Source organism: Nasonia vitripennis, chromosome 3, assembly GCF_009193385.2.
Source record: "Nasonia vitripennis strain AsymCx chromosome 3, Nvit_psr_1.1, whole genome shotgun sequence".
Taxonomy (NCBI): domain Eukaryota; kingdom Metazoa; phylum Arthropoda; class Insecta; order Hymenoptera; family Pteromalidae; genus Nasonia; species Nasonia vitripennis.
The window spans coordinates 10,850,001-10,874,381 of NC_045759.1; the positions used below are offsets into that span (position 1 = coordinate 10,850,001).

Sequence of the window (24,381 nt, forward strand, 5' to 3'; positions counted from 1 at the left end):
TAATCAGAATAAACTATATTGCACTTTTTCATTTTATAATATATTTTGTTTGTTGATAAGTTCAATAGGTATGCTACAGAAAAGTATATTTATTTATTTATGTATATTCATCAGAGTACCAAATAACATGCATGTTATAACATCAGACTGTTTATACATTAGCCTAAGGCTGCAAATAGCGTTATTTGTACTTTTTTAGTTGGAGTATATATACTTTAAAATTTTCACGAATCTTTCAAAGTGACTTTTTTTACAGTTATTAAAATTAAAGCCACAGCTCCACATTTGCCATCACCAGACCAAGTTTTTTACATGCGCTTGGACATGCAATATGTAAAAAACATGGGTACCACCTCCAAACTCTATGCCAACAAAAAGTTACGGGCCAATCACTATACTTGCCAAAAAATAGCCTTTTTTGCGCCCCGGGTAATCTATAACCTGGTCGAGCGAACATTATTTTTCGCATGCAATGCATAATGAACAGCTTAGTCCGAGATCTTTGTGAGGAGTACGCGGCCGTATACAGTAACCGGACCTTATGCATTTCGGAGTTTCGCCGAACTGCGTTTTTTCCATTTGAGCTAGTCTATGAAAAATGTACCGTTGTATACCTGTAATTGTCATCAGTGAGGTTCACAAAATATCTTTTCCCTCCTGTCGTAATTTGCATGGGGCCGCAAAAATCGGTATGATCAGGTCGAGAATAGCCTGCGTTATATCTGGCGGGCCTGCTCCTGTGCGCAGCATTTGCATACCTCTCGCCACCCGCAGTCCTGGATTTTATTGCCGCACGACACAACAGCCTGGCTTTTTCCGTCTTTTATGATTTTACAGATGCTGTCGCCGAAATTTACTCAACTTGAATAAAAAAAAATAAAGTTCTCGTTCAATTAAAATCGTTCCGTTTTGTTTTTATTAGTCTAGCCCGTTTGAATTTATTTGGCGCCAAGTCTGGCGATTGTTATGTCTGTGTTTGGCGATTTTTGGTAACATTCATCCGGTAGGTAACGCTGCCATTTCTCGGTCTGGTGACTGGTCAGCGACGGAATCCGCAGGACTCGATCCAGAAGTATAATATGCCAATATAAGCTGTCATCTAACTCGATCCTGAAAGCCGTTAACTGGTTAACAGTATTAGAAAAAATTTGAAATGTGGGACTCAATTTTACCTCATTTACCGAAAACTACACAGCATCAAATTCTCAACAATGAATACGCTTGAATGTCAAAGTTGCCTTTCGATGGTATTCTTTCAGTGCGTTTCAAGCCTGCGAAAAACCAATTCTCACGCACCAAAAAAACTAAAAATAAACTTTCAATATTCTTTGGGACCAGGTATTGCATACTTTTTATGACTACACTGTATAAACATTTACGAAAATAGAAAAATGATAAATTTCATTCAATAAATTCTATAACACTTATATTATACAGTATTCGGTTGATACTCCTCGAATCAAGTTACTCTATATAGCCTCGTGAAAATTAAAACACATTATGCACTACGTTTACCAACGTGTTGAACTTAACGAGGTATTTTTTATGCTTTCGCAATATCGCCAGAAAAACTTGCTTAAGCTGGTTCACCATCTTGCAAAACCAAAAATTCCAGCCAAAAACCACGATGTTCACAGCGACAGCCATTAACGTAGACATAAAATACATCAACGCGTTTTCAGTCTAGCCAGACGCTCGTAATTAAAATCTTTCACAAAGCGAAAGACCATATCAGCGTCTTCTCCTGCTTCTTCTTCTTCTTCTTCTCCTTCTTCTGAAACCTGATTTCGCTGACTTATTTTCCCGCGAGCCGCCACCCTCTCGAGCTGACTTATTACGCGCATGATCAGCCGAGCGAGCTGTATTATAACTGCGGGAGGGTATGCACCATAGAACGCCGCTAACGACCTTGCTTCTTCTCCCGGATTCTTCGGACAAGTATGCTCGAGGTCACCGTCGACGCGCATTACCTCTCTCGTTTCAGAGCGATCTGCGCGGGGATGCGGGAGCTGGGTTTATATTTATGGACGTGAGGATTTTCAGTTTTTCATGCTCCCGCGTTGAGTGAATGAACGGCGATTATCGATTTTTTTTCGTCCCGTTCGGCCTTTTGGAATATATTCTTAAACTGATAGAACTAATTGGTAATTTCATTGTGTTATTGGCAAAGAATAAGTTATGCGCAGTTTAGTAAAATGCGAAATTCAAGGTAATGTAACGGTGAGGATCAGAATTTTTGCGAGTCATTGCAACTCCTCTGCGATGCTACGACGAGCCTATTTCGTTAATGAACGCTTCAGACGTTCGCGCTTCTAGAAATTGTCTTTTCCTTCCTGTACCGATGATTTCCGCGAATACCATTATGTACAGATTAACTTATGATGGGAAGAGATTAAATAGCCAGTGGACTTTGCCTGTTTCTATTGTTCAAAAACGAAAATCAAATAGTATCAATTCCCCAATATTCTTCACAGTCTTCAATGCAGTCGTATAGCGAGCGCAGTATCCAAATAAAGCTGCGCCGATCGCTTGCCAAAGAACCTGTCGAAACTCTCCATCAAGGCATCGGTAAGCCCTTGATTGTCTAGTTACGATATAGCCCAAAGAGCCGATTTTTCTTTCGTCACACGCCCGGCTATTGCACTCTGCAGCGCTCGTGTGTATTACGCTTCTCTGTCGTAACAGCAGACTCGTTGAGAGATAAATGCGTGCTCCGCGTCTTTTATCTATGATATTTGATCTAAGGTCTCTCGCGCGGCCGACCTCTGAGCGAGATTAAATTGCGCCGCGAGAAAAACTGGCCCTAGGCTTTCCTCTTATGAAAGAATTCATAATGCGGCGCGTGTGTGTCCGAAGTCGCGGAGCCGATTGACGAAACGGCCCGGCCGTTCGGGGGAATAAATATAGAAGGCAAGCGGCGAAAAACAAACAAACGAACGGGAGTGTCGCGGACACATTCGTATCCGTGATGCGATTGTCGCCGGTGGGTATGTTGCCCGTTGCTTCGAGAAGAGTCCTGCGAAGGGGATACATACGTTCATGCGCTGCTTTTCAAGGTGTTCCAGTATTGGGCTTCTTTTCCTCCTACCTCTGACGCGCGTAAAAGTTATACGCGCTCGCGTGCTCCGTCGGTCTTTCATGCGGATGTTTCGTCGCGATTTCGGAGCGTTCGATTACTTATTATACATGCACGGAAATACCGAATCGTGTGTAGCGGTAGGCGCCTTTGTGCCCTGGGATCGACGGGAGATTAGACTGCGCTTTTTTTGAGGGAACGAATTCGTTAGTACTCGTTTCGATGGGATCGAGATGGAGATTACAGTTATAGGTGGAGATTTCGTAATTGCTACGGTTTGTTATGCGAGCTGCCATAATTTCAATATTCTGTTTAAGGCGTGGTGTGACTCGTTTGAATGTTACATTGTCGACTGTATGTTTATGGATTGGCTCACTTGTAATGTGTCTTAAGCAGTTAATTGAATGTTAAAAAGGCAAATCAACAAAAAGAATGTTCCTTGAATTTCTTTTTGAAAGTGATGTCTTTAATTATTTAGATTAAATAAAAATGTCTGCGATACTGGAATCGCGAATATTCAGTACATTAAACTGAGATTTGCGTGACTATATGTGAATTATCCATAAAGTTTGTTCAGATATAAATGATTATATTCTTGTTTCCCATGTCAATGCAACCAAGACTGTGAGAACACAATATTTTCTATAATTTCGCGCCTAATCCAAATCATTCGATCTCTGATGACGCACATGAATCAAAATCGCGAAATCAGACAGCTGTATATGAACGCGGAAACGATCGGCGAACAGTACTTTTTGCGCGCGAAAAATAAGGTTTTTTTTTTGAAAAATTTTTTTCACCCGACTCGCGTCTACATTCGTCTTTCTCGCAGTACATCCACCAACCAAAATGCTATACACCTGACAGCAGGACCTATAAGCGCACATGCATCGGAGAAATACCGTAAAGGTAGTGGGGGAGAGGCGAAGGAATGCGCGCCGTGTTGTGGGCATAATGGAGCAAGCTCCCATCAGTGTAAAAAGCAAAAGAGAGCGTTTGCTTTAGGGACCAACCTCCTCACGGAAGTCTCGCACGTGAAGGTCTTTCGTGCATAGGGAATCGCGCTCCTATATAAACGTTCTGAAACCCTCTGCTTGGCATCAGTCTCAGGTCTTCACACCGCAAGACACACAAACCCAAAACTAATCAACATGTTCAAGCTCGTAAGTTGTCCCGCTAAGATTTGGTCTAGGAGCTCGCCGATGATTAGTTTTCGGTTTAATTTGTTTAAAATATTATTTTTCCACAACAACTTTTTACTGAGGAAAATTCGAAAACCAATTTTAAAGTTTAAAATTTTTAAGTATAATAATTTTCTTTTCACAGGTCGCTCTGTTCGCCCTCGTGGCCGTCGCCGCCGCCAAGCCCGGCTTCCTGCACGCCCCAGCTCTCGCCGTGGCCCCAGCCATCGAGACCCGCACCTCCGTGATCGGCGAGACGACCGTCGAGTCCCACGGCAACAGCGTGGTCCACGCTAGCGCCCCAGTGGTGACCAGCTACGCCGCTGCCCCAGCCATCGTCGAGACCAAGACCGCCATCCTGCCCGCTGCCATCCCCGCTCCGGCCATCCGCACCTCCGTCATCGCCGAGAAGACCATCGAGTCCCACGGCAACTCCATCGTCCACGGCAGCGCACCCGTGATCACCAGCTACGCCGCCCCAGCCATCGCCACCTACGCCGCTCCGGCTTACGCCACCTACGCCACCTACGCCGCCCCCGCTCACTTTGCCTACGCTGCCCCAGCCTGGTAAAATCTTCGAGGGACCATCCTAGTTTTAACCGAATAGCACCGCCGCAGTCATTTTATACGCTTAGTCAACGTATACCTCAATCACCCCTGACGGCTCAGCAACTGCGGGCCGAACATTAAATAGTGCAGTATATTAAATACGAGTGATCTCGTTATCGGGCGACGGCCGAGGCTTCGACTCGGTTGCCACTAGTGCGGGATCTGGGATTTTGGAATAAGGAGAATCCGGGCACCAGTTGCGATCGACAACGACGACGACGAAGAAGAAGCCTCCGCGAGTCGCTGCTATTGCCATTTGAAATGACTCCCGCTGTTTTGGACCACCGTCCAAAGCTGTCGGAGGGTTGATTTCATTTTCTGATCAAGAATGTGTCTTTTTCACGACATGACTGAATTCTCATAATAAATACACGTACATTAACTTTATATGACTTTTCTTGCTCATTACATATTGCCCCGTTTTCCTTCCTAAGATGATTATTATACAGCAAAAGATTCACGAAATAATTATACATGTGAATTTTAAACTTTAATCGTAATTGTTGTTTTTCAAAGCCATACTGCAATTTCAAAACGAAAAAGAGTAACAAAATCTCCCATATCAAGGCGTTGAAATTGTAACTAGTTATGTACTTTCAATTAAAATTTTACCACTATATAGATATAGTGAGAACATTTAACGGATAACTCGTGTAAACTGATAGTCTAGAACGTTTCTAAAGTTTTATCAGTTCTGTATAATTTGTTTAGTTATATATTTGTAATAACATGCTCGTTTTATTTTAAATCCTGAAAGCGAAATTCTTCAATTATATAGGGAGTTTCACGCCGCTTTTACAGGCTTATTTTCTCCGTATAATAAAAGTGTGAACAAAATTCAAACGAATTGGTAAGCAACGCGTTTTACTTTGATATTACTATGTACCTTAGATCAATATGAAGACTTTCTTGCTGATAGTAGAAATACTACATAAAAATTAAAAAAGTTTGAATCGAGTTTCATCACAGCAAGAAGAGCGTAAATAATCGAACTGTGGAGAAAAACTTATTAGCAGATTCGCTTTTCTTATTCGCCCTGACGAAGCGTTGTCGTGATATGCACAAAGGGCGACGTTCCTATATAAGAGAGAACATCTCTCCACACTCCGATCAGTCTACCAATTTTCATAGGAGCGATATAAGGTGTAACACAGAGCAAGCCATGATTCCTGTGAGTATTCGAAAGAGTTACTTGCGAAAATTCTCTTTTTCAAAGTCTTGTGACAAAAAACCATTGCAAATTTCAGTGGGTATTGATTTCTCTCTTGGCCATTGTCGCCGCTAAACCAAATGCGCCGTCAGTAATACTGAGCACTAATGACATTAGTTCTGTTGCGACAGGCTCAACGGACAATACGGTATTTTCACAAACTGTCGAAGCGCATAAAACCAATATAATCCATGATTATAGACCGCTCGATAACTCCGCATTACCGAACAGCTATTTAAAACCCGACCAAGATACAAATTATCCTAATGCGCAATTAGTGCGCAAGCATGTAGCGACCCCCTACGGACATCACGGATTCAATCTGGGACACATCGGACAACTGTTTAATCAGCATCATGCCCCAGCTGCTTCGTACTTGTAAGTTTACGCATAATCAAATTTGTATAAGAACAAAAAATTGATCAATCATTATTTTTATTTTGCAGCTGGTATCCACCCGTCGCGCCTCTACTACCACCAGCTCCAATACCAGCTCCAGCTCCGGCTCCAGCTCCTACTCCTACTCCAGCCCCTGCTCAACAAACTCCAGGAGAACCTATGCCGGTCACGATACCCATCATTCCTTTTGCCGCACAACTGCTCAACCAACTATTCTGGATGCCTCTAGAACAACTTCTGATTAACGTCAACCAATCCCTGCTCCAAGCACCAAAGAACGAAAAAAAATAGTTAGAGTAAAAATATCGTAACAAAGGAATGTGCGAAAATTATAGCGTACAGAAAGAAAACATTTTTTATAAAGGCTTTAAAATATCGTTTAAAATACACTTTGATGATTATGCTCAACGAAACGACTTTGGTTTCATTTATTATTATTTTTGTACATTTTAGCAGCCTTTAGCAATTTGAAGAGTTTAGTGACGGAAAAAAGCTGGACCAAAACTGAACGATACATGAATTGAAGTTAAGTTTGTATTAGCTTCGCAACGACTTTTAATAAAAATTTTTATCTGAAAATGTCGAGAGCTGCGACAATAACAAAATACGCCTATATCATCGTATTTTCTCAATTTCCCCTTTTTCAGCTTATATAACAACGAACAAGTAATAACCGTGCCTTTTTTAGAGTAGGATTGTTTTATTGATTTTGGATTTATTAACAAATACATCGCGTAACAATTACCGACTTTATTAGACTCATACTTAAATCTATTTAACTTAAAATTACAGCTTATTGCACGGGCGTAATACTAAATTTAAATGCACTGTCGACATAATGCCTTAAAAAACATTGCCTATATTGTTGTGACCGAGCCTGAACGTTGCGCGATTCGAACGCCAAGAATCGCGGATAGCAACCGTTAGCAACGAGATAAACAACGTCGCGGATGTTATTGTTTACAGTCAGTCTGCTTATGTCAGCTCATGAGCTGAGTTGTATACGATTAAATAAAGAGAGTTCGAGTTTGAGTTACGCTTTTTTAAATAACGAGTTGTTATTTACGTTAACCTGTACCCGGTCATAACAATATAATAGACGTGCAACATTTCAAGGCTCAGGTGAACGAACGCAGGTATAATAGCTAGTTAATGACTTTAGCGCATTCGCTGCTTTACCGCAACCCATCAATCTTTCATACACAGAAATTTATTACTACCGACAAGTGCAGTATGTACGCTTTAAATATCTAATATACGGTTTTCAGTTGAGTTCTAAACTTGATTATTTTATTTATATACATTTGATAACAAGTAAAAGTACCTTAAAAAATACTTGTTACTTAATTTTTAAATTAAAAATTATTATGAAATCAAAATTCATTACAATACTGCGAACTTCAAATTTTAACCAATTTGTATATTACAAAATTGAACAGATATCAATAATTTTCCCAAGATTTCTGATAACGACATCAGTTCTTGTCGCGTACGCGTCAGTATATATATATATATATATATATATATATATATATATATATATATATATATATATATATTCGCATACGGATACTATACCAAGTTTCACAGCTTCTCTCATTGATATACAGTCACTTAAATACGTGTCTATGTGAAACCAGTTATTTTAAACAGCTTCGTTTTAAACTCAGATACGCATCTGTCACTGTGCGCTCACAAAGCTTTGCTGCGCAATCTATTCTATTTATATTAATTTTTAATCTCTTAATACAAAGATAAGTTACTTACACATTGTGCATAATGTACATTCGCCTAATGTTACTGTGTGGACTATACAATTGTACTTACGATATGTCTCTTGAAATCAGTCAGTATAAATTAATCAATTTTTCAAACAATAAAGTATTTTGTGCATACCACTTTTTGCAGGTTCTGTAATCTCGCACTGAATATTAGTTTTTTTTGTAAGAGTAGCAGAAAACAGGTGAAAGGTAGGCTGTGTCTGTATACATAATAGAAGAATACTTTCTATAAGTGGATGTGGCACCAATCATTGAATTGTCCATTGAATAGACTAGTTTCAAATGTAGCATTAAATATTTAAAAAAATCTAGTATTATGTAGCTACAGAAAATAGCGATATGGGTAACATTGAAAGTCCCACACTGTTACTATGTTATAATAATGTGTACCTCATAAGGTTCTCAGCGCAGTTGTAATACGATGTCTTACGTGAAAATAATTTTTTTATTTTGGAAATAAAAATGATTTATGTTGTTTGATTTAATTTGTTTGCAGTTAACATAATGGATTCAATTGCTCCAATCCTTCATACAAAGCTATTTTTGGTGACTGCTCTCATCACAGTGATTTATATGTATTTCAAGTTTGTCATTTACGGTTATTGGAAAAGGAGAGGGATTCCACATGCCCCTCCCATAATACCTGTTGGAAATGCTTTTCCACTCATCTCCGGAAAAGTATCAATAGGTAAAAATTTAATTGTATATTTTTGTTCTGTTAATTGATGCAATTAAAAATTTTTTGCAGGAAATTTAATGAGACAGAAATATAACGAGGGTAAAAAATACCCTGTATATGGCATCTACATGTTCCATAAACCTATATTACTCATCAACGATCCCAATGTGATTCAATTGATTTTGATAAAGGAATTTAACAAATTTTGTAATCGCGGTCTGTACTTCAACGATAAAGTGGACACACTTTCTCTGAATTTATTTTTTCTGCCAGGAGAACGATGGAGACAATTAAGAACCAAGTTAACTCCTACATTCACATCTGGTAAATTGAAGCAAATGTATCCCTTACTTCTGGAAATCGGCGACAATTTAATACGAGTATGCGATCAAATCATCAAAAAAGACAACATTGTCGAATTTAAAGATTTGATTGGAAGGTATAAAAATCAACATACATCTAACGCAAATTTGTTGTCTTGACTTTTTAATTATTTTTATATTATTTTTTTTTTAACTCAGATATACAACTGATAGTATTTCTTCAATAGCATTTGGAGTTGATTGTCAAAGTTTAGATAATGGCTCCAGCGAGTTCCAAAAGCATGGAATTATGGTTTTTGATCTACCTCCTAGTAAAATTGCATCAGCAGTTTTTGCTCCAATTATTCTAGATATATTTAGAATTCCTGTATTCAACAATACAATTACTCAATTCTTTGTGAAAACGTTTAATGATGTATTAGAAGAAAGACGTCGCAATAAAATAACAAGAAAAGACTTTTTAAATTCATTAATGCAACTATTGGACAAGGGTTCGCTAGACGAAGACAAAGATTTAAAACAAAAAGATAATAATAATAGTGCAAATGGTAAAGCAATAAACTTACTAATACATTCAATTCATTCATGTGTATCAAAGTTTATTAGGTAATTTTTATATGGTTTAAACTCATATTGCTAGGTTCAGCGTTGGGAAAAATCAGTCTGTCAGAAGCAATAGGCCAAGCATTTATTTTTTATTTGGCTGGGTTTGAAACAACTTCATCAACAATAACTTATTGTTTGTACGAATTGGCATTAAACCCAGAAATTCAAGAAAAGGTACAGGCAGAAATAGATGAATTCTCTAAAAGGGATGGAGGAATAACGTATGAAATAATGTCAAATGATATGAAATACCTCCACATGGTTTTCTTAGGTAAAGAAAAATTGAATAAATTTATTTCCTCGATGATGACTTTAATTTATAATTAATTATTTTAGAAACATTAAGAAAACACCCATCAATACCATTTTTAAACCGCGAGTGTATTGAAGATTGTGATATTCCAAATACCAATTTTCGTATTGAAAAGGGAACAAAATTATTAATATGTATGAATGCTATGCATCGAGATCCAGACATATTTCCAGATCCAGAGAAATTCGATCCTTTTCGATTCACCAAAGAAAACATTGCTTCAAGACAACCCTACACATATTTGCCATTCGGAGATGGACCGCGAGCTTGCATTGGTTTGTTGTCCATCGTCACATTTATATGCAACAACAAATTAATTAATTACAATAGAATATTACTTATTCCTTTATTTTTTAGGAATCCGTTTTGGAATGTTACAAACCAAGATAGCACTAATTGGTTTACTCTCCAATTACAATTTTTCAGTGTGCGAAAAAACATCTATTCCAGTAATGTATGCAAGAAGATCTTTTACTCAAACTCCAGAATATGGCATATATTTAAAAACGGAGAAAAGAAACAAATCTACTTTCCTGTACAAGAACAGACAATAGAAAAAAAAACGGTGTGCGTCTCTGAACGCCCGGCAGAAGTGATAACTTAAATTGATTCAGGTACAAATCATTTAAATTCGAACTTATTTGGCGTATGAAATAGTATATTGTGTACCAAGGGTGTAAAGTGGACTTTTGTAGACCGAGTGTGTAGATTGCAGTACGGTCCGCAAACGAGTACTGCAATATCCACACGAGGTCAAAAAGCCTGCTTAAGGCCGGTCTGATTAAGAGCCGGTCCTGCCACATACCGAGAGAGCCATGCGGCGCAGTAGTTATAATACAAGTTGACTATTTTATGGGGTCCATCAGGAAGACTACAAATACGAGGAACGCACAGCTTGCATCTCATAGTTCTTTTCACTACAGGCAGCATCTATACATGTCACGAGCGCAGCTTTTCAGACTCTACGGGTGGGGATAAAAAAATCAGAAAGCTAAATTTCCAGAAAGTTATCATATCAATTGAAAAAATGTATCAAAACATTTATTGAACTAACAGATGTTTATTCAAATGACTATAAGCATGATTGGGATCAATTATGAATTTTATTAATACAGAAGAAATAAAGAATTGAAGCCTTCGTCATTAATTAAAAAGCTTTATAACATAACATACATTTAATTACTAGATATAAATAAATGAAATTCTTAGATTTGAGCAGATGAAGCAGCTAAAGAAACTGATCAAGACAAGAAGCAAAGTGCTATTGGAATTGTGGTTATGAGCTTCTGGCGAAAAAGATCTTAAAGATGAATGCCAGAGTATAGAGAATTCAGAAGATAAACGGCAGGTGGATATTTCTTTAAAATTTTAACAATTCACAAACAATTAATATTTTTCAGCTCATCCATTTTATTTATAATTCGAATGGAAACACGAAAGAATTTGATACAAATGATTTTTAAGTACATAAACTTATGCTGTATAAATATATGAATCTATACAATTTTGAATAAAATTTAAATGACGCACATGAATTTTTGTTAGATATGTCATATTAAGTTTTATTAAATATTAAATATAATCATCATCTCATTAATTCTATATTATAACGAGGTGCTAAATCGGGTAGATTCGCGCATCGTTGACACGCGACATAGCGCAAGCGCGAAGCAAGATTCGGGGCCTCGCGTATAAGTCGCGGCCCGTCGGACACACATACAGATAGCTTCCGGACATAATAGCAAACGCGTCAGCTCTAGTGTGTGAGACTGACTAAATCGAGCGATGGCCGATAGCGTGCGAAAGAGTGTGAGTGTGTGAGATTGCGAGAAGAAGACGTCCAAGCGAACTCCTGCTACCAGAAGTAAAAACGACCCGGCCTGTCGATCAGCGACCGAACGAGCGAGCCAGCAGCATTACTGGCGCAGAGCGTGTGTGAGTGTGTGGTGCGCGCCTACCGAGAACGGCGACAGCGAGTAAGTAGGGCTCAGCCCTTTTTCTGGACTAGCTTCATTTTCTCGAGTTGTTCTCTCCCGTTCCCTACGTCCTCATTGCGAATACCGCCGCCTCCGCAAGCGTTGCAACAAGCGGTTGCAACGCAAATCTGAGAAGCTAGCTCCGCACAGGAGAGTGCAGAGAGATAGCACACGTGCAAACACGACGTTCGCGAAGCAGCTCTCGCAGCGAGCTGCGTTGCAACGCGGGTAAATCACAGGCGTTGAGAGTTCTCCGCCGCAACCTGGAATTGTGATCCGGTCAAGTATAGCCGAGTTTTCCCCAAAAATCGAGCCCCGTTACAATATATGCTGATGCCGTAAATGGGCATTCCATGTAACCTGAAAAGCTGTAGTCAAGATCAATTTCCGAAAAAAAGATTAATTCAATTTCAATGAAGTAAAGAGAAAAATGAGTTGATAGAACAGACAAAAGTAATAATATTGTAATTTATTGTAGTATCCTCTTTAATGGCGCTCAATTTTAAAATTCTAACCTTAAAATGTAGCGCGCGCGGAGCGCGCTTTAATGCACGATAACAGTAAAATCATCAAGAAACTTACATGTCGTATAATGTGGTTAATAAATAAATAAATTTTGCGAGCACTGAAATGTTACCGATCACTTCATCAAAAAAGTTTAAACCCCTTCTAACCAAAGTTATGAACATTCAATCGAGTAATTATGATATTGAAAAGATAAAATCAAGGATTGCTAAAACGAATCAACAGTATAATACTGCGGAGTCTATGGGAAAGTGGGAAGGGGATAATATAAATCTCAAAAAACCGTAACCGGTTTAGACGATTTATAAAAAAAAATGCTAATTTTCCAAAGATTTATGATAACGACATCAGTTTTGGTCACGCACATGTCAGTGTGGATGTTTGCTCACAAAATCTAGGAAGATTCACAGCTTTTTTCATTAATACCAAGACACTCAAATACGTGTTCATATAAAACAAGTTAATTTATGCAGATGCCTTTTGAAGGAGAAACATTTGTCTTTGTCAACTTGCAATTCAAATATGCATTCATCACTTTAAGCTCACAAACCTTTACTGCACAGTCTTTTCTATTCATATTAATTTTCAATCTTTTAATCCAAAGATAAAATTATTTACGCATTGTGCACTTCGAGCATTCATCTAATTTTGCTGTGTAGGTTATACAAATACATTTACAATACGTCTCTTAAAAACGGTAGGTATAAATTAATATTAATCCCTTTTTTTAAACAAATAAGTATTTTGTGAATACAACTTCTTTTTGCAGGTTTTGTATCTTGCGCAGAATATTAGTTTTTTATCAACAGTCCCAGAAAATAGGTGAAAGCTAGGCTGTGTCTGTATATATAAGGAACGAATACATTCTTTAAGTGGAAGGGACACTTATCAGTGAATTGTTCCTAAAATAAACTTCTTTCAGACGAAGTGTAGTATTTTAAAAAAAAATGTAGTATTATGCGACTGTAGAAATTAGCCATATGGGTAACATAAAAAGTTCCACACTGTTACCACATGGATGATATCTTATGAGCATTACATACAGAAAACTTGTAGACTTTGAAAAGTTTATCTGTAAGATTTTAGCGCGGATAGCATATTTTTTTACGATACAAGTGCGATATAAGTAGTCTTTTACAGCGGCTTGTGTGATGTAGGGAGGACCCGTGGTGAACTATTTTATTTTTTGGCTTCGTCAAGAACAAAGTCAATTTATTAAAGCAAAGCAAATCGTCAAACATGACGCCTAAGGGTGTCATTACTATATTTTTTATATTTTTTTGTATTTTAGTTATATTAAATAATTGTTTTACTTTGCAATTGAAAATCAACCATATTGTTTGTTGTCATTTGCTTACAGTTGACATAATGGATTCAATTACTCCAATCCTTCATAAAAAGCTGTTTTGGGCATTTACTCTCATCATAGTGATTTATGCATATTTCAAGTTTGTCATTTACGATTATTGGAAAAGAAGAGGGATCCCACATGACACTCCTATAATACCTGTTGGAAATGCTTTTCCACTGATCTCTGGATCAATAGGTAAAAATTAAGTTTTATATTTTTGTTCTGTAAACCATTTCAATCCAAAATTTTTTACAGGAAATTTCATTAAACAAAAATATAACAAAAGTAAAAAATATCCAGTATATGGCATCTACATATTCCACATGCCTTTATTACTAATCAATGATCCCAATGTGATACAACTGATTTTGATAAAGGAATTTAACAAATTTCGTGATCGTGGCCTGTACTTCAACGAAAAAGTGAACCCTCTATCTGTGCATTTATTTTTGCTGCCAGGAGAACGGTGGAGACAATTAAGAGCTAAGTTAACTCCTACATTTACATCTAGTAAATTGAAGCATATGTATCCCTTACTTCTGAAAATTGGCGACAATTTAATACGAGTATGCGATCAAATCATCAAAAAAGACAACATTGTCGAATTTAAAGATTTGATTGGAAGGTATAAAAATCAACATACATCTAACGCAAATTTGTTGTCTTGACTTTTTAATTATTTTTATATTTTTTTTTTAACTCAGATATACAACTGACAGTATTTCTTCAATAGCATTTGGAGTTGATTGCCAAAGTTTAGATAATGGCTCTAGCGAATTCCAAAAGCATGGAAGTATGGCATTTGATCTACCTCCAATAAAAAATACTTTGGGAACTTTTGTTCCGAAACTTTTGGATATATTTAGAGTTCCTTTATATAACAAGGCAATGACACAATTCTTTACAAAAACATTTAAAGATGTATTAGAAGAAAGACGTCGCAATAAAATAGCAAGAAAAGACTTTTTAGATTTATTAATGCAACTATTAGACAAGGGTTCGCTAGACGAAGACAAAGATTTAAAACAAGGAGATAATAGTGCAAATGGTAAAGCAATAAACTTACTAATACATTCAATTCATTCATGCGTATCAAAGTTTTTTGAAGTAATTTTTATATAGTTTAAACTCACATTGCTAGGTTCAGCGTTGGGAAAAATCAGTCTGTCAGAAGCAATAGGCCAAGCATTTATTTTTTATTTGGCTGGGTTTGAAACAACTTCATCAACAATAACTTATTGTTTGTACGAATTGGCATTGAACTCAGAAATTCAAGAAAAGGTACAGGCAGAAATAGATGAATTCTCTAAAAGGGATGGAGGAATAACTTATGAAATAATGTCAAATGATATGAAATACCTCCACATGGTTTTCTTAGGTAAAGAAAAATTGAATAAATTTATTTCCTCGATGATGACTTTAATTTATAATTAATTATTTTAGAAACATTAAGAAAACACCCATCAATACCATTTTTAAACCGCGAGTGTATTGAAGATTGTGATATTCCAAATACCAATTTTCGTATTGAAAAGGGAACAAAATTATTAATATGTATGAATGCTATGCATCGAGATCCAGACATATTTCCAGATCCAGAGAAATTCGATCCTCTTCGATTCACCAAAGAAAACATTGCTTCAAGACAACCCTACACATATTTGCCATTCGGAGATGGACCGCGAGCTTGCATTGGTTTGTTGTCCATCGTCACATTTATATGCAACAACAAATTAATTAATTACAATAGAATATTACTTATTCCTTTATTTTTTAGGAATCCGTTTTGGAATGTTACAAACCAAGATAGCACTAATTGGTTTACTCTCCAATTACAATTTTTCAGTGTGCGAAAAAACATCTATTCCAGTAATGTATGCAAGAAGATCTTTTACTCAAACTCCAGAATATGGCATATATTTAAAAACGGAGAAAAGAAACAAATCTACTTTCCTGTACAAGAACAATAAAGGTCAATAGAAAAAAAAACGTTTTTCAAATATAGCCTGATAGAAAATTAAACCAATATCGACCAGAATTCCAGCAATTTTTGAGGCGGGTTGTCAGAAAGCTTGGGAGTAATGCGACGGTAATTGGATAAAATTCCCGAGCCTTATAAATAAATGTTTCAGTAAATATATGTATCTTATCTTTCTGCATTGATTTAAAAACAAAAAACGATTTAAATAATAAAAATTTTATTCAAAATTCCTTTGAGAAGGGTAAATGAATGCACCTAAACTTCGTAAACATATCAAGCGCATGGGCAAAAGGAAAGAGATTAATTAGGGGCCGCGTTCATTTTCTTTAAGAAACTTACTCAAGTCGGTAGGCTTTTAATATTTTGATGTAGCTCGCCAGAAATCTTCAAGGGGCTGTCGAAGAAGCAGTCAAAAAGTGTCGCTGCAACGTCCAAGTGGCGCTGCGGTCAGGTGTCCAAATCCCAACTGAAGAACAAATAAGTATAAAGTAACTAAAGTAATAGTAACTCGTGCAAAACATGGTATTAAGTGCATATTTTCGACGTAGTATTAGAATTACGATATGACCTACCTAGGCATGGTGACTGTATATAAATTCAAGATGGCCGCTTGTTCGGCTGCTCTGTTGCTGTAACGTAATTCCAATACTACGCCGAAAAGATGTACTTAATACGATGTTTTGCACGAGTTACTATCACTTTATGATAAGAAGAAGGGCGGTAAAGAGCGATTTTTTTTAAAAGTACGCAGTTCTGTTGTATTTATTGTTCAATCAAGTTTTGCTACCTGACCGCAGCGCCACTTGGACGTTGCGGCGATACCGTCCGCATTTATTGTTGTCAAATTTGGTCATCTTATACTCAAACTGCTATTAACCATATAGATTCCGTTCAGCATACATTCATAGTTACCTGGCTTACAAGCCCGGCTAGCCCATGGCACCTATTGATCATGACTATTCACTCATAGCGTCTTCGTTGGGTATTCCTTCGGTTTCGTTATCATGACGGTCTGATTATGATTTGTCCGTTGATTTCCGACCTTTTCTCAGTTAGACAATTATCTTATAACCTGCGTAATCATAGACCTATACATGAGCATCTGGCTCATTCAAACTGCGCGTATGGAATTCTTTCCCGCAACGTATCACTGTCATCAATCAGTTGTCTGAATTCAAATGGAACCTCAAATCATTTGTGTCGGTATTTGGTTAGGAAACTCAGTTTATAATATTCTTCGTTGTTTTATAATATTTTTCGTTATTTTTTATTCTTGTATATGTACTTGAATTGTATATATTTTTTAAGGGCACTTATGCCTGTTAATATATAAATAAATAAATAAATAAATAAATGCAGTTATCGCAAATCAATATGTGTGTGCCTGCTCTAACCTTCTAACCTCAAATTAGCCTCTCTCTACCTTTGCCAGAATTTTTCCAGAAATTTGCCACTATCTGTCGCCAAAAGTATCTGGGCGCTAATTATTGAAGCGGACAGAAAATCTTATAAATCTATTGTGGTGTTTATTAAAACTAGCAATGTGCATGTCCTTTTTTTAATTGATTCATTTTGAATCCTATCTGGATTATCAAAAGTACCCATTTTTACCTATTTCTTGTTTTGGCTTATTGTATGGAGTGTTATTTGCCTGTTATTGTTGATCATTAGTAAAAGCATTATTACCATCTGCAGGTACTTCAATCCTGCTGAATTCCTTGCATTGATGTACTTCTTAATCTCTTTGATTTCCATGTTGTATAATTGTCAATCCTTACTATTTTGATTTTTCAATTATTCAGTTCATCCTTTTTGATGTTACGTGCATCCACTAGTTTTGCTTTCAAAATTGTCTGTCAATTTCGCAGTGTTATCATTCAAACAGTTTATAATGACCTTATTATTTTTATTCACGTAGATGTTTTTTGTCTGAATGCATTTTTCTGTTGCGAGACACTCAATAACAGATTATTATCAATTGTACCTGTGACGTGATAAATTACACAGGCCAAAAAAAAAAAAAAATAAACTTGTATGTCCATCGGCAAAACCCATGTATTCCTATGTATTTTTGCGCGCTGAGCCCGAATCTGGCATTCATTTAACCTCAGCACGTCGGGTTCAAGGGCATTTGAAGGTCAAATTGCAGAAATCAGCAATAACCAATACAAGACATCTTCTGTTAAGTTTTGGGGGGCGCTGAGTCCAAATCCGGTATTTGTTTTTATCCATGAGGTAAGTTTGAAGATCAGTTCAAGGTCAAAGCTGTGTACTCTAGGAAAAATGAATTTTTGACTGCAGATTCTGAAAGAGCAGGAAATTTTACGTCTAGATAGATCTTCAATTTTTTTTAATATAACCCTCAAGGTCATATGAAGGTCACTTAATCTTGTTGGATGGAGGATTCGTATGACAATAAGATAATGGGTTTTCATGGGGCAAACTACTATGTCTTTATGTTTTCAGGGTCGTCGAATCCAAATCCCGTGTCCGTTTGTCTCCATCAGGCCGAATTGGAGGTCGTTTGAAGGTCAAATCCTCGACAATTAGTGAAATCGAGTCAAGTTATCATTCTGACATATTTTTTGGGCCGCTGAATCCAAATATAAAGACCGCTTAGTACCTCAGGGTCAAAGTCAAGGTCATCCTGAGGTCAAATATACATTTTTTTTTACTAAAAAAGGAAATTTTGACCACAGCTAGATGTAAAATTTTCCATTTTTCCTGAATCTTTGACCTTGAACTGACCTTCAAACTTACCTCATGGAGAAAAACAAATACCGGATTTGGATTCTGCGCCCCCCCCCCCCAAAACTTAATAGATAGATGTCTTGTATTGGTTATTGCTGATTTCTGCAATTTGACCTTCAAATGCCCTTGAACCCGACGTGCTGAAGTTAATCGAATGCCAGATTCGGACTCAGCGCGCAAAAATACATAGGAGTACATGGGTTTTGTCGATGGACATACAAGTTCATTTTTTTGTGGGCCTGTATTATTATTTTATGTGCAATCTCATAAATTGTAATAATCCTCATCTAATGAGACGGAAAGGTCGAAATATATGAATCTGTGATAGAACCGCACTAGTGCGCCGTTTTGCCGATATTTATGTATATTTTTTTAATGAATCAAAAAAAAATAATAATAATAAAAGACTTCATGATATCAAGATTGTTAATGTTTTTTAACAAATATTTCAGCAACTTTTGCGGTCCTGTCTTTTACTGTCGGATATACAAATGACAGTACTTCTTCAATAGCATTTGGAGTTGATTGCCAAAGTTTAGAAATGGCTCTAGCGGGTTTTAAAAGCACGTAATTATGGTTTTTGATTTACCTTCTATTAAAAATGCTTTGAGTTTTTGCTCCAATAATTTTAGATATTTTAAGAATTCCTATATTCAGCAAGGCAGTAACACAATTGTTTACGAAAACGTTGACTGATGTATTGGAGGAAAGACAACGTAATAAAATAACGAGAAAAGACTTCTTATTAATGCAATTTTAGATAGCACTAATTGGTTTACTCTCCAATTACACTGTTCCAGTGTGCGAAAAAATATCAATTCCTGTATCATATGCAAAAAATTTTTTTGTTCAAACTCCAGTAAATGGCATATATTTAAGAGTGGAGAAAAGAAACAAAACTATATTCCTGCACAAGAACAATAATGGTCAATAGAAAAACGCCCTCTTTGAAATATATTAGAGTTGTCTAAACGTGTATTATGGATTCTATTATTACATATAATAAAATGAAATAGCAACTTAAAAAATCAGACTAAAATAAGCGTAACCAAATCACGAATATGATTAATGATTACACCTGATTTATAGCCTGGTATCTACTTCCAAAGAAATATGTAAAGCAGTACGCAGGTATTTACAGCTTATAACTATACAATCTCGCTTTAACCAACCGTGGTGCGTATACTCTGCGTGGAATATGCTATACACCCAGAAAATAAATCAAGCTGCAGAAGCCACAGCGGCAAAAGGACGATTGCAAGTTTCAACGACCGATAGCCACACGTCTCCAGAACTTAAACTCGTATTACTCGGGAGCATAGTATGTATGTATAGTCACGAAGAATTCTTGCAACCTACAAGTATGCGCTGCACATTATAGCATGCTTCACAGTAATGTACGAGATGAGTTGGCAAACCCTTGCCTTCTGCATCATAATTGAATCAAAATGTCCGAGCTTTGTAAATTATTGTTTCAGTAAATACATGTACTTACGTTCCAATAAAATATGTTTTATTTTATTTTAAATCTGCATTGATTTATAAACAAAAAATGATTTAAATATTAAAAATTATATTCAAAAATCCTTTGAGAGGAGCAAGAAAATAGTGAATGCACCTAAACGGCGTAAACATATCAAGCCCATGGGTAAAAAGGAAAGACATCAATCAGGGGCCGCGTTCATTTTCTTCAAGGAACTTGCTTGCGTCGGTAAGCTTTTAATATTTCGTTTTAGCTCGTCAGAAATTCTCCTTCGAGGGGAGAGCTAACATTAAGAGCCGGCCCTGCTACACACCGCGGGAGAGCCATGCGATGTAGTAGTTATAGGACGAGTTGACTTTTTTATGGAGCCCATCAGCAAGACTACAAATACGAGGAGCGCACGCCTTGCATCTCATAGTTCTTTGCACTACGGGCAGCATCTACACGGCACAAGCGCAGCTTCTTAGACTTCACGATGTTTAAATACGTGAGTTTTTGCATGTTTCATATATTTTAATATAATTAAATGGTACTAATCTGTAAGAACATTTTTTTTATTTTACCTTACAGATGCTGCTGTTTCTTATTGTTGGGTTGGCGTATTCGACTCCTGTCCCAGATCCCAAACCTGTTAAGTCTTCGCAGACACCTGCATCCACGGAAAAGCTTACGCCTCTCGTCGCTGCACCACTTCCAGCACTGGCTGCTATTCCACAGATTGCTGTACCTTTAGCTGCTGTAAGTATTAAATCAATATGTTATATATCATGCTATAAGGTAGACTTTTACAAAATTAAAATGATTAGGAATAATAAAATATAATTCCCATTTAAGTAAATAAATTGTGGGCATAGTCAGACGCATAAGCTTAAAACTGTGTATTGCATTAAATTGATGTAAATTTAGGAATTGCCAACGTCTACGTTCATCGGCGATGGACTTTTAGATAAGTTTTCAATTTTTCTATGTATAATTTATGTAATAAAATGTGTGAATCATAAACTTTTAGTTTCCACCACTGGCTTACGCGTTTGTAGCGCCATTCAAAATTGCTACGATACCTTCAACTTACACAGTCGAACAGCATGGCTACACGATTTCGTACTGATTGCTACCCTACATTCATCGGTAACTTACCATCTGTTACTGCTGGCAACGATCAAGAGATGGACTAAGGCAAGATCAAGTATCGATTGTTGATCGTCGACTACATTACCATCGTAGTGTTCAAAAATAACTTCTTGAAGAAAATTTTAATAATATGAATTACCATTTTGCTTACATTAAACAAAAACAATAAAACAATAATATTGTAATCAATGAAAAATAAAGGGCTTTAGTTTTATGCTACGTAACACATCAAATGTTTTAGTTTAATTCCTCACATAATTTAGTAAACTAATGCCTGCTTCAGCTTAATAAAGGCTTAATTAAAGACGATTAAAATAATTCTTTAAACAAAATGTATCATGCAATCATTTACAACGATTTTTTTTATTCCGAATTTCTCCTCATATTTTTATATAAAAATATTTTAGCAATACTAAATTCTATATATGCGTAGATCAAAGTCTTTTGATTTCGAAAAAAATTCTTAGAACATTATAATTAAGCTTCTCTTTTATTTCGCAGTATCGATGAAAACTAAATAAAGGTAAGAGTTAGTTCTACGAAGGTTGTGGAGAAATCGTCTACACATTCGCGAAATGAAAATGAATTATGCCGACCGACAAGAGCGGTCTTTCCTTTTTTAATTCGCTGGCGTAGGTGTACCCCAAATCCATACTTAAAATTCGACTATTATACCTATATCCTAGTATAAAATTTGCGAAACTAATAAGCTTTTCTCTCAAATTTCACGGCGAACCGAGGCCAAAGCGACAGGGTATTATTTTAAGACTATTGGTATTGCTTTCGACATAAGTGTTATATGTCTCGCAAGATTCTTTTGATACACTACTTTTGTTTCATCCACTAATAAATTCGCATTGCTTTATCTATATTTCTGTTCAGCATGTATGTATGACTCTTAATGCTCAAGTGCAACGACATCAAACATCTGCACATTTAATGACACTTAAGACCACCATTAACTCGTCTTTGTTCACTATTTATAAATCTATAGTGCGAGTCTATGAAACAAAAGCAATCAACGTTTTTTTCGTTTTCTACACTCGTTTTGCAGCTTCCTAATGTTCCAAGGCAAAAACCGCACGTCTTCAAGCTGCGGTCGTCGAGAGGGAAAGTGGATGAACCGTGTGGACTTTCTCCAGACCTGCGAAGACTTTTAACGCGTATAGCGACACCACATGTAAACACGAGGCGTCTTGCGCCTCTTATTAGTATGCCCGAGGCGTCAATCGGACGTTACGTAAGTTTGACCGAATAGTCACACTGGCCCAGTAATAATTAAAATAACTTCCATGAGTCGGAAGATGCGCAGACTGGTTTGAGGAACTTGATATCGTCGTTGATACCAGTTTTTTATGGGATGACTCAACCATCCTCTGATGAGAGTTACTGGATCCTTACGGTACATCTACCATTCAATTGGACCGTTTACATAAAAACAGTTTGTTCCACAAATAATCGAAAAACCAGGCAATCGATATAAGTTTTATGATCTAGCATAGACCAGAAATATGTGTCAGGGTTTAGTTTACTAGACCAGAAACATGAATTAGTGTCAACAACTAATTGTAATAAAAATAAACACAAAGAAGATGCTTGCATACTTCTCTAAGATTGAAACACGACTAAAATAACTCATTGTAGCCGATATGAAATTAAAAAAAAATTAGCACTTATCTGCGAAACAAGATATTATAATTGTTACAGGCTGTAATAATAAAAAAGACATATTGCAGTCTTATAACATCAAGATACGCGCAGGCAGTCGATTCGGGTCAAGAAAGCATAAGCTCCAATGCAGAATCTACTGCACGAAATTTCCAGTTGCAACAGCGGGAAAATCCCCGTTGTGCAACTATGCCATAGCGCCGAGAGTCGTGAACGCGGACGCGCGCTCCTTAGAACATTCAACTGGCTTCTCATAGGTCTTTACCCCCGCAGTGCACTCTAAATGTGGGGAATTCCAAAATGCACCGCAATTCCATGGCGTTGCGCAAGAAAAAAATTATCCAGTTTATTTTATGCATGCGTAGAAGTATCGTGTGTGTGTGTACTCGACGCAACGCAGCATCTATATTCATAATTGGAGAGTATTCAAGAATTGCCTTGCAAGAACTGCATAGAGGAAACGCGATGATTTAAATAGCAAAGGGGAGTGTAACCAGTGGCGATAGCAGCCGCATATGAATGCATCGGATATATATCGTTGCAGGTCATGCTTCGATTGTCTAGCGAGATTAAATGCGCGTATAATGCAGCGGCTTGCCGCCGCGGCCCATTCATAACAAGCCGCGCTTACGTCTGCGCGCGAGGCGGCGCACATCCTCGGAAACACTTTCTCCCGGATCCCCGAAACCTTAGAGCGCGACGAGAACAATTCAGACATAAAACGGCGCGCGTGGACGGCGAAAATTCATCCGAGATTTCTTAACTATATGCGGACACGCCGAGCAATTAGCTGTTGGTTTCGTTAACGCAGTGACGTAGGGAAATCTAATTACCGTGAATTTTCATGGGCCAATGGCTCAGTAGAGGAAAAAAATTCATGCGGAGCTGTTTACGGTTTCACTTGTGTAGTCTGCTATAGATATGTTGTCAATGGATGGACGTGGGGGACATATCGTCCGAGGCATTAATGACAGGTTTATAATAGATATACAGAGCGAGAGAACAGAAAAGTGCATGGCTGCACGTGATGTATTCCGTGTTTTGATGATTCAGTTTCGATGTCAAGGTTGTACGGGAGAACGGCGCGAGGCTTGTGTGTGAAAGAAAAGAAAGTTTCTTTTGGCTGTGCATGTAGTCACTTAAGACGCTTTACTGACACTGTGAAAGCATTTTGCCGCGAAGCGTATACATACGAATCTCGTTCCCCATGGAAGAACAAAAGAAAAAACTCTCCGTCGCACGTCACTGCCTTCGTAGCCTTTGTTTTCGCAATGTGTGCTGATCCTCCGACCGTTTCAGTACAAGTAGACCCGATAAATACTTTTGAGATTTAAGAAC

The 24,381-nt window shown here is 37.1% G+C and overlaps 3 protein-coding genes across 3 annotated transcripts; all 3 read left to right on the top strand.

The window, feature by feature from the left end:
* The first annotated feature begins 4,227 nt into the window (after positions 1 to 4,227).
* On the top strand, positions 4,228 to 7,048 carry LOC107980954 (calphotin-like). The gene is made up of 5 exons (XM_016984627.3): positions 4,228 to 4,239; positions 4,403 to 4,824; positions 5,998 to 6,037; positions 6,114 to 6,454; positions 6,523 to 7,048. The coding sequence occupies exons 1-5, from the start codon at positions 4,228 to 4,230 to the stop codon at positions 6,764 to 6,766; spliced, it is 1,059 nt and encodes a 352-aa protein (XP_016840116.2). The 3' UTR covers positions 6,767 to 7,048.
* Positions 7,049 to 8,205: 1,157 nt separating this feature from the next.
* On the top strand, positions 8,206 to 11,154 carry CYP6CK10 (cytochrome P450 6CK10). The gene is made up of 7 exons (NM_001172532.1): positions 8,206 to 8,321; positions 8,753 to 8,944; positions 9,005 to 9,374; positions 9,457 to 9,806; positions 9,899 to 10,135; positions 10,201 to 10,452; positions 10,535 to 11,154. Exons 1-7 carry the CDS (start codon positions 8,255 to 8,257, stop codon positions 10,729 to 10,731), a joined length of 1,665 nt encoding a protein of 554 aa, NP_001166003.1. The 5' UTR covers positions 8,206 to 8,254; the 3' UTR covers positions 10,732 to 11,154.
* A 2,104-nt stretch (positions 11,155 to 13,258) lies between these two features.
* On the top strand, positions 13,259 to 16,018 carry CYP6CK11 (cytochrome P450 6CK11). Its single transcript, NM_001172533.1, has 7 exons — positions 13,259 to 13,375; positions 14,039 to 14,224; positions 14,285 to 14,654; positions 14,734 to 15,077; positions 15,171 to 15,407; positions 15,473 to 15,724; positions 15,807 to 16,018. Exons 2-7 carry the CDS (start codon positions 14,047 to 14,049, stop codon positions 16,007 to 16,009), a joined length of 1,584 nt encoding a protein of 527 aa, NP_001166004.1. The 5' UTR covers positions 13,259 to 13,375; positions 14,039 to 14,046; the 3' UTR covers positions 16,010 to 16,018.
* Positions 16,019 to 24,381: the final 8,363 nt, after the last annotated feature.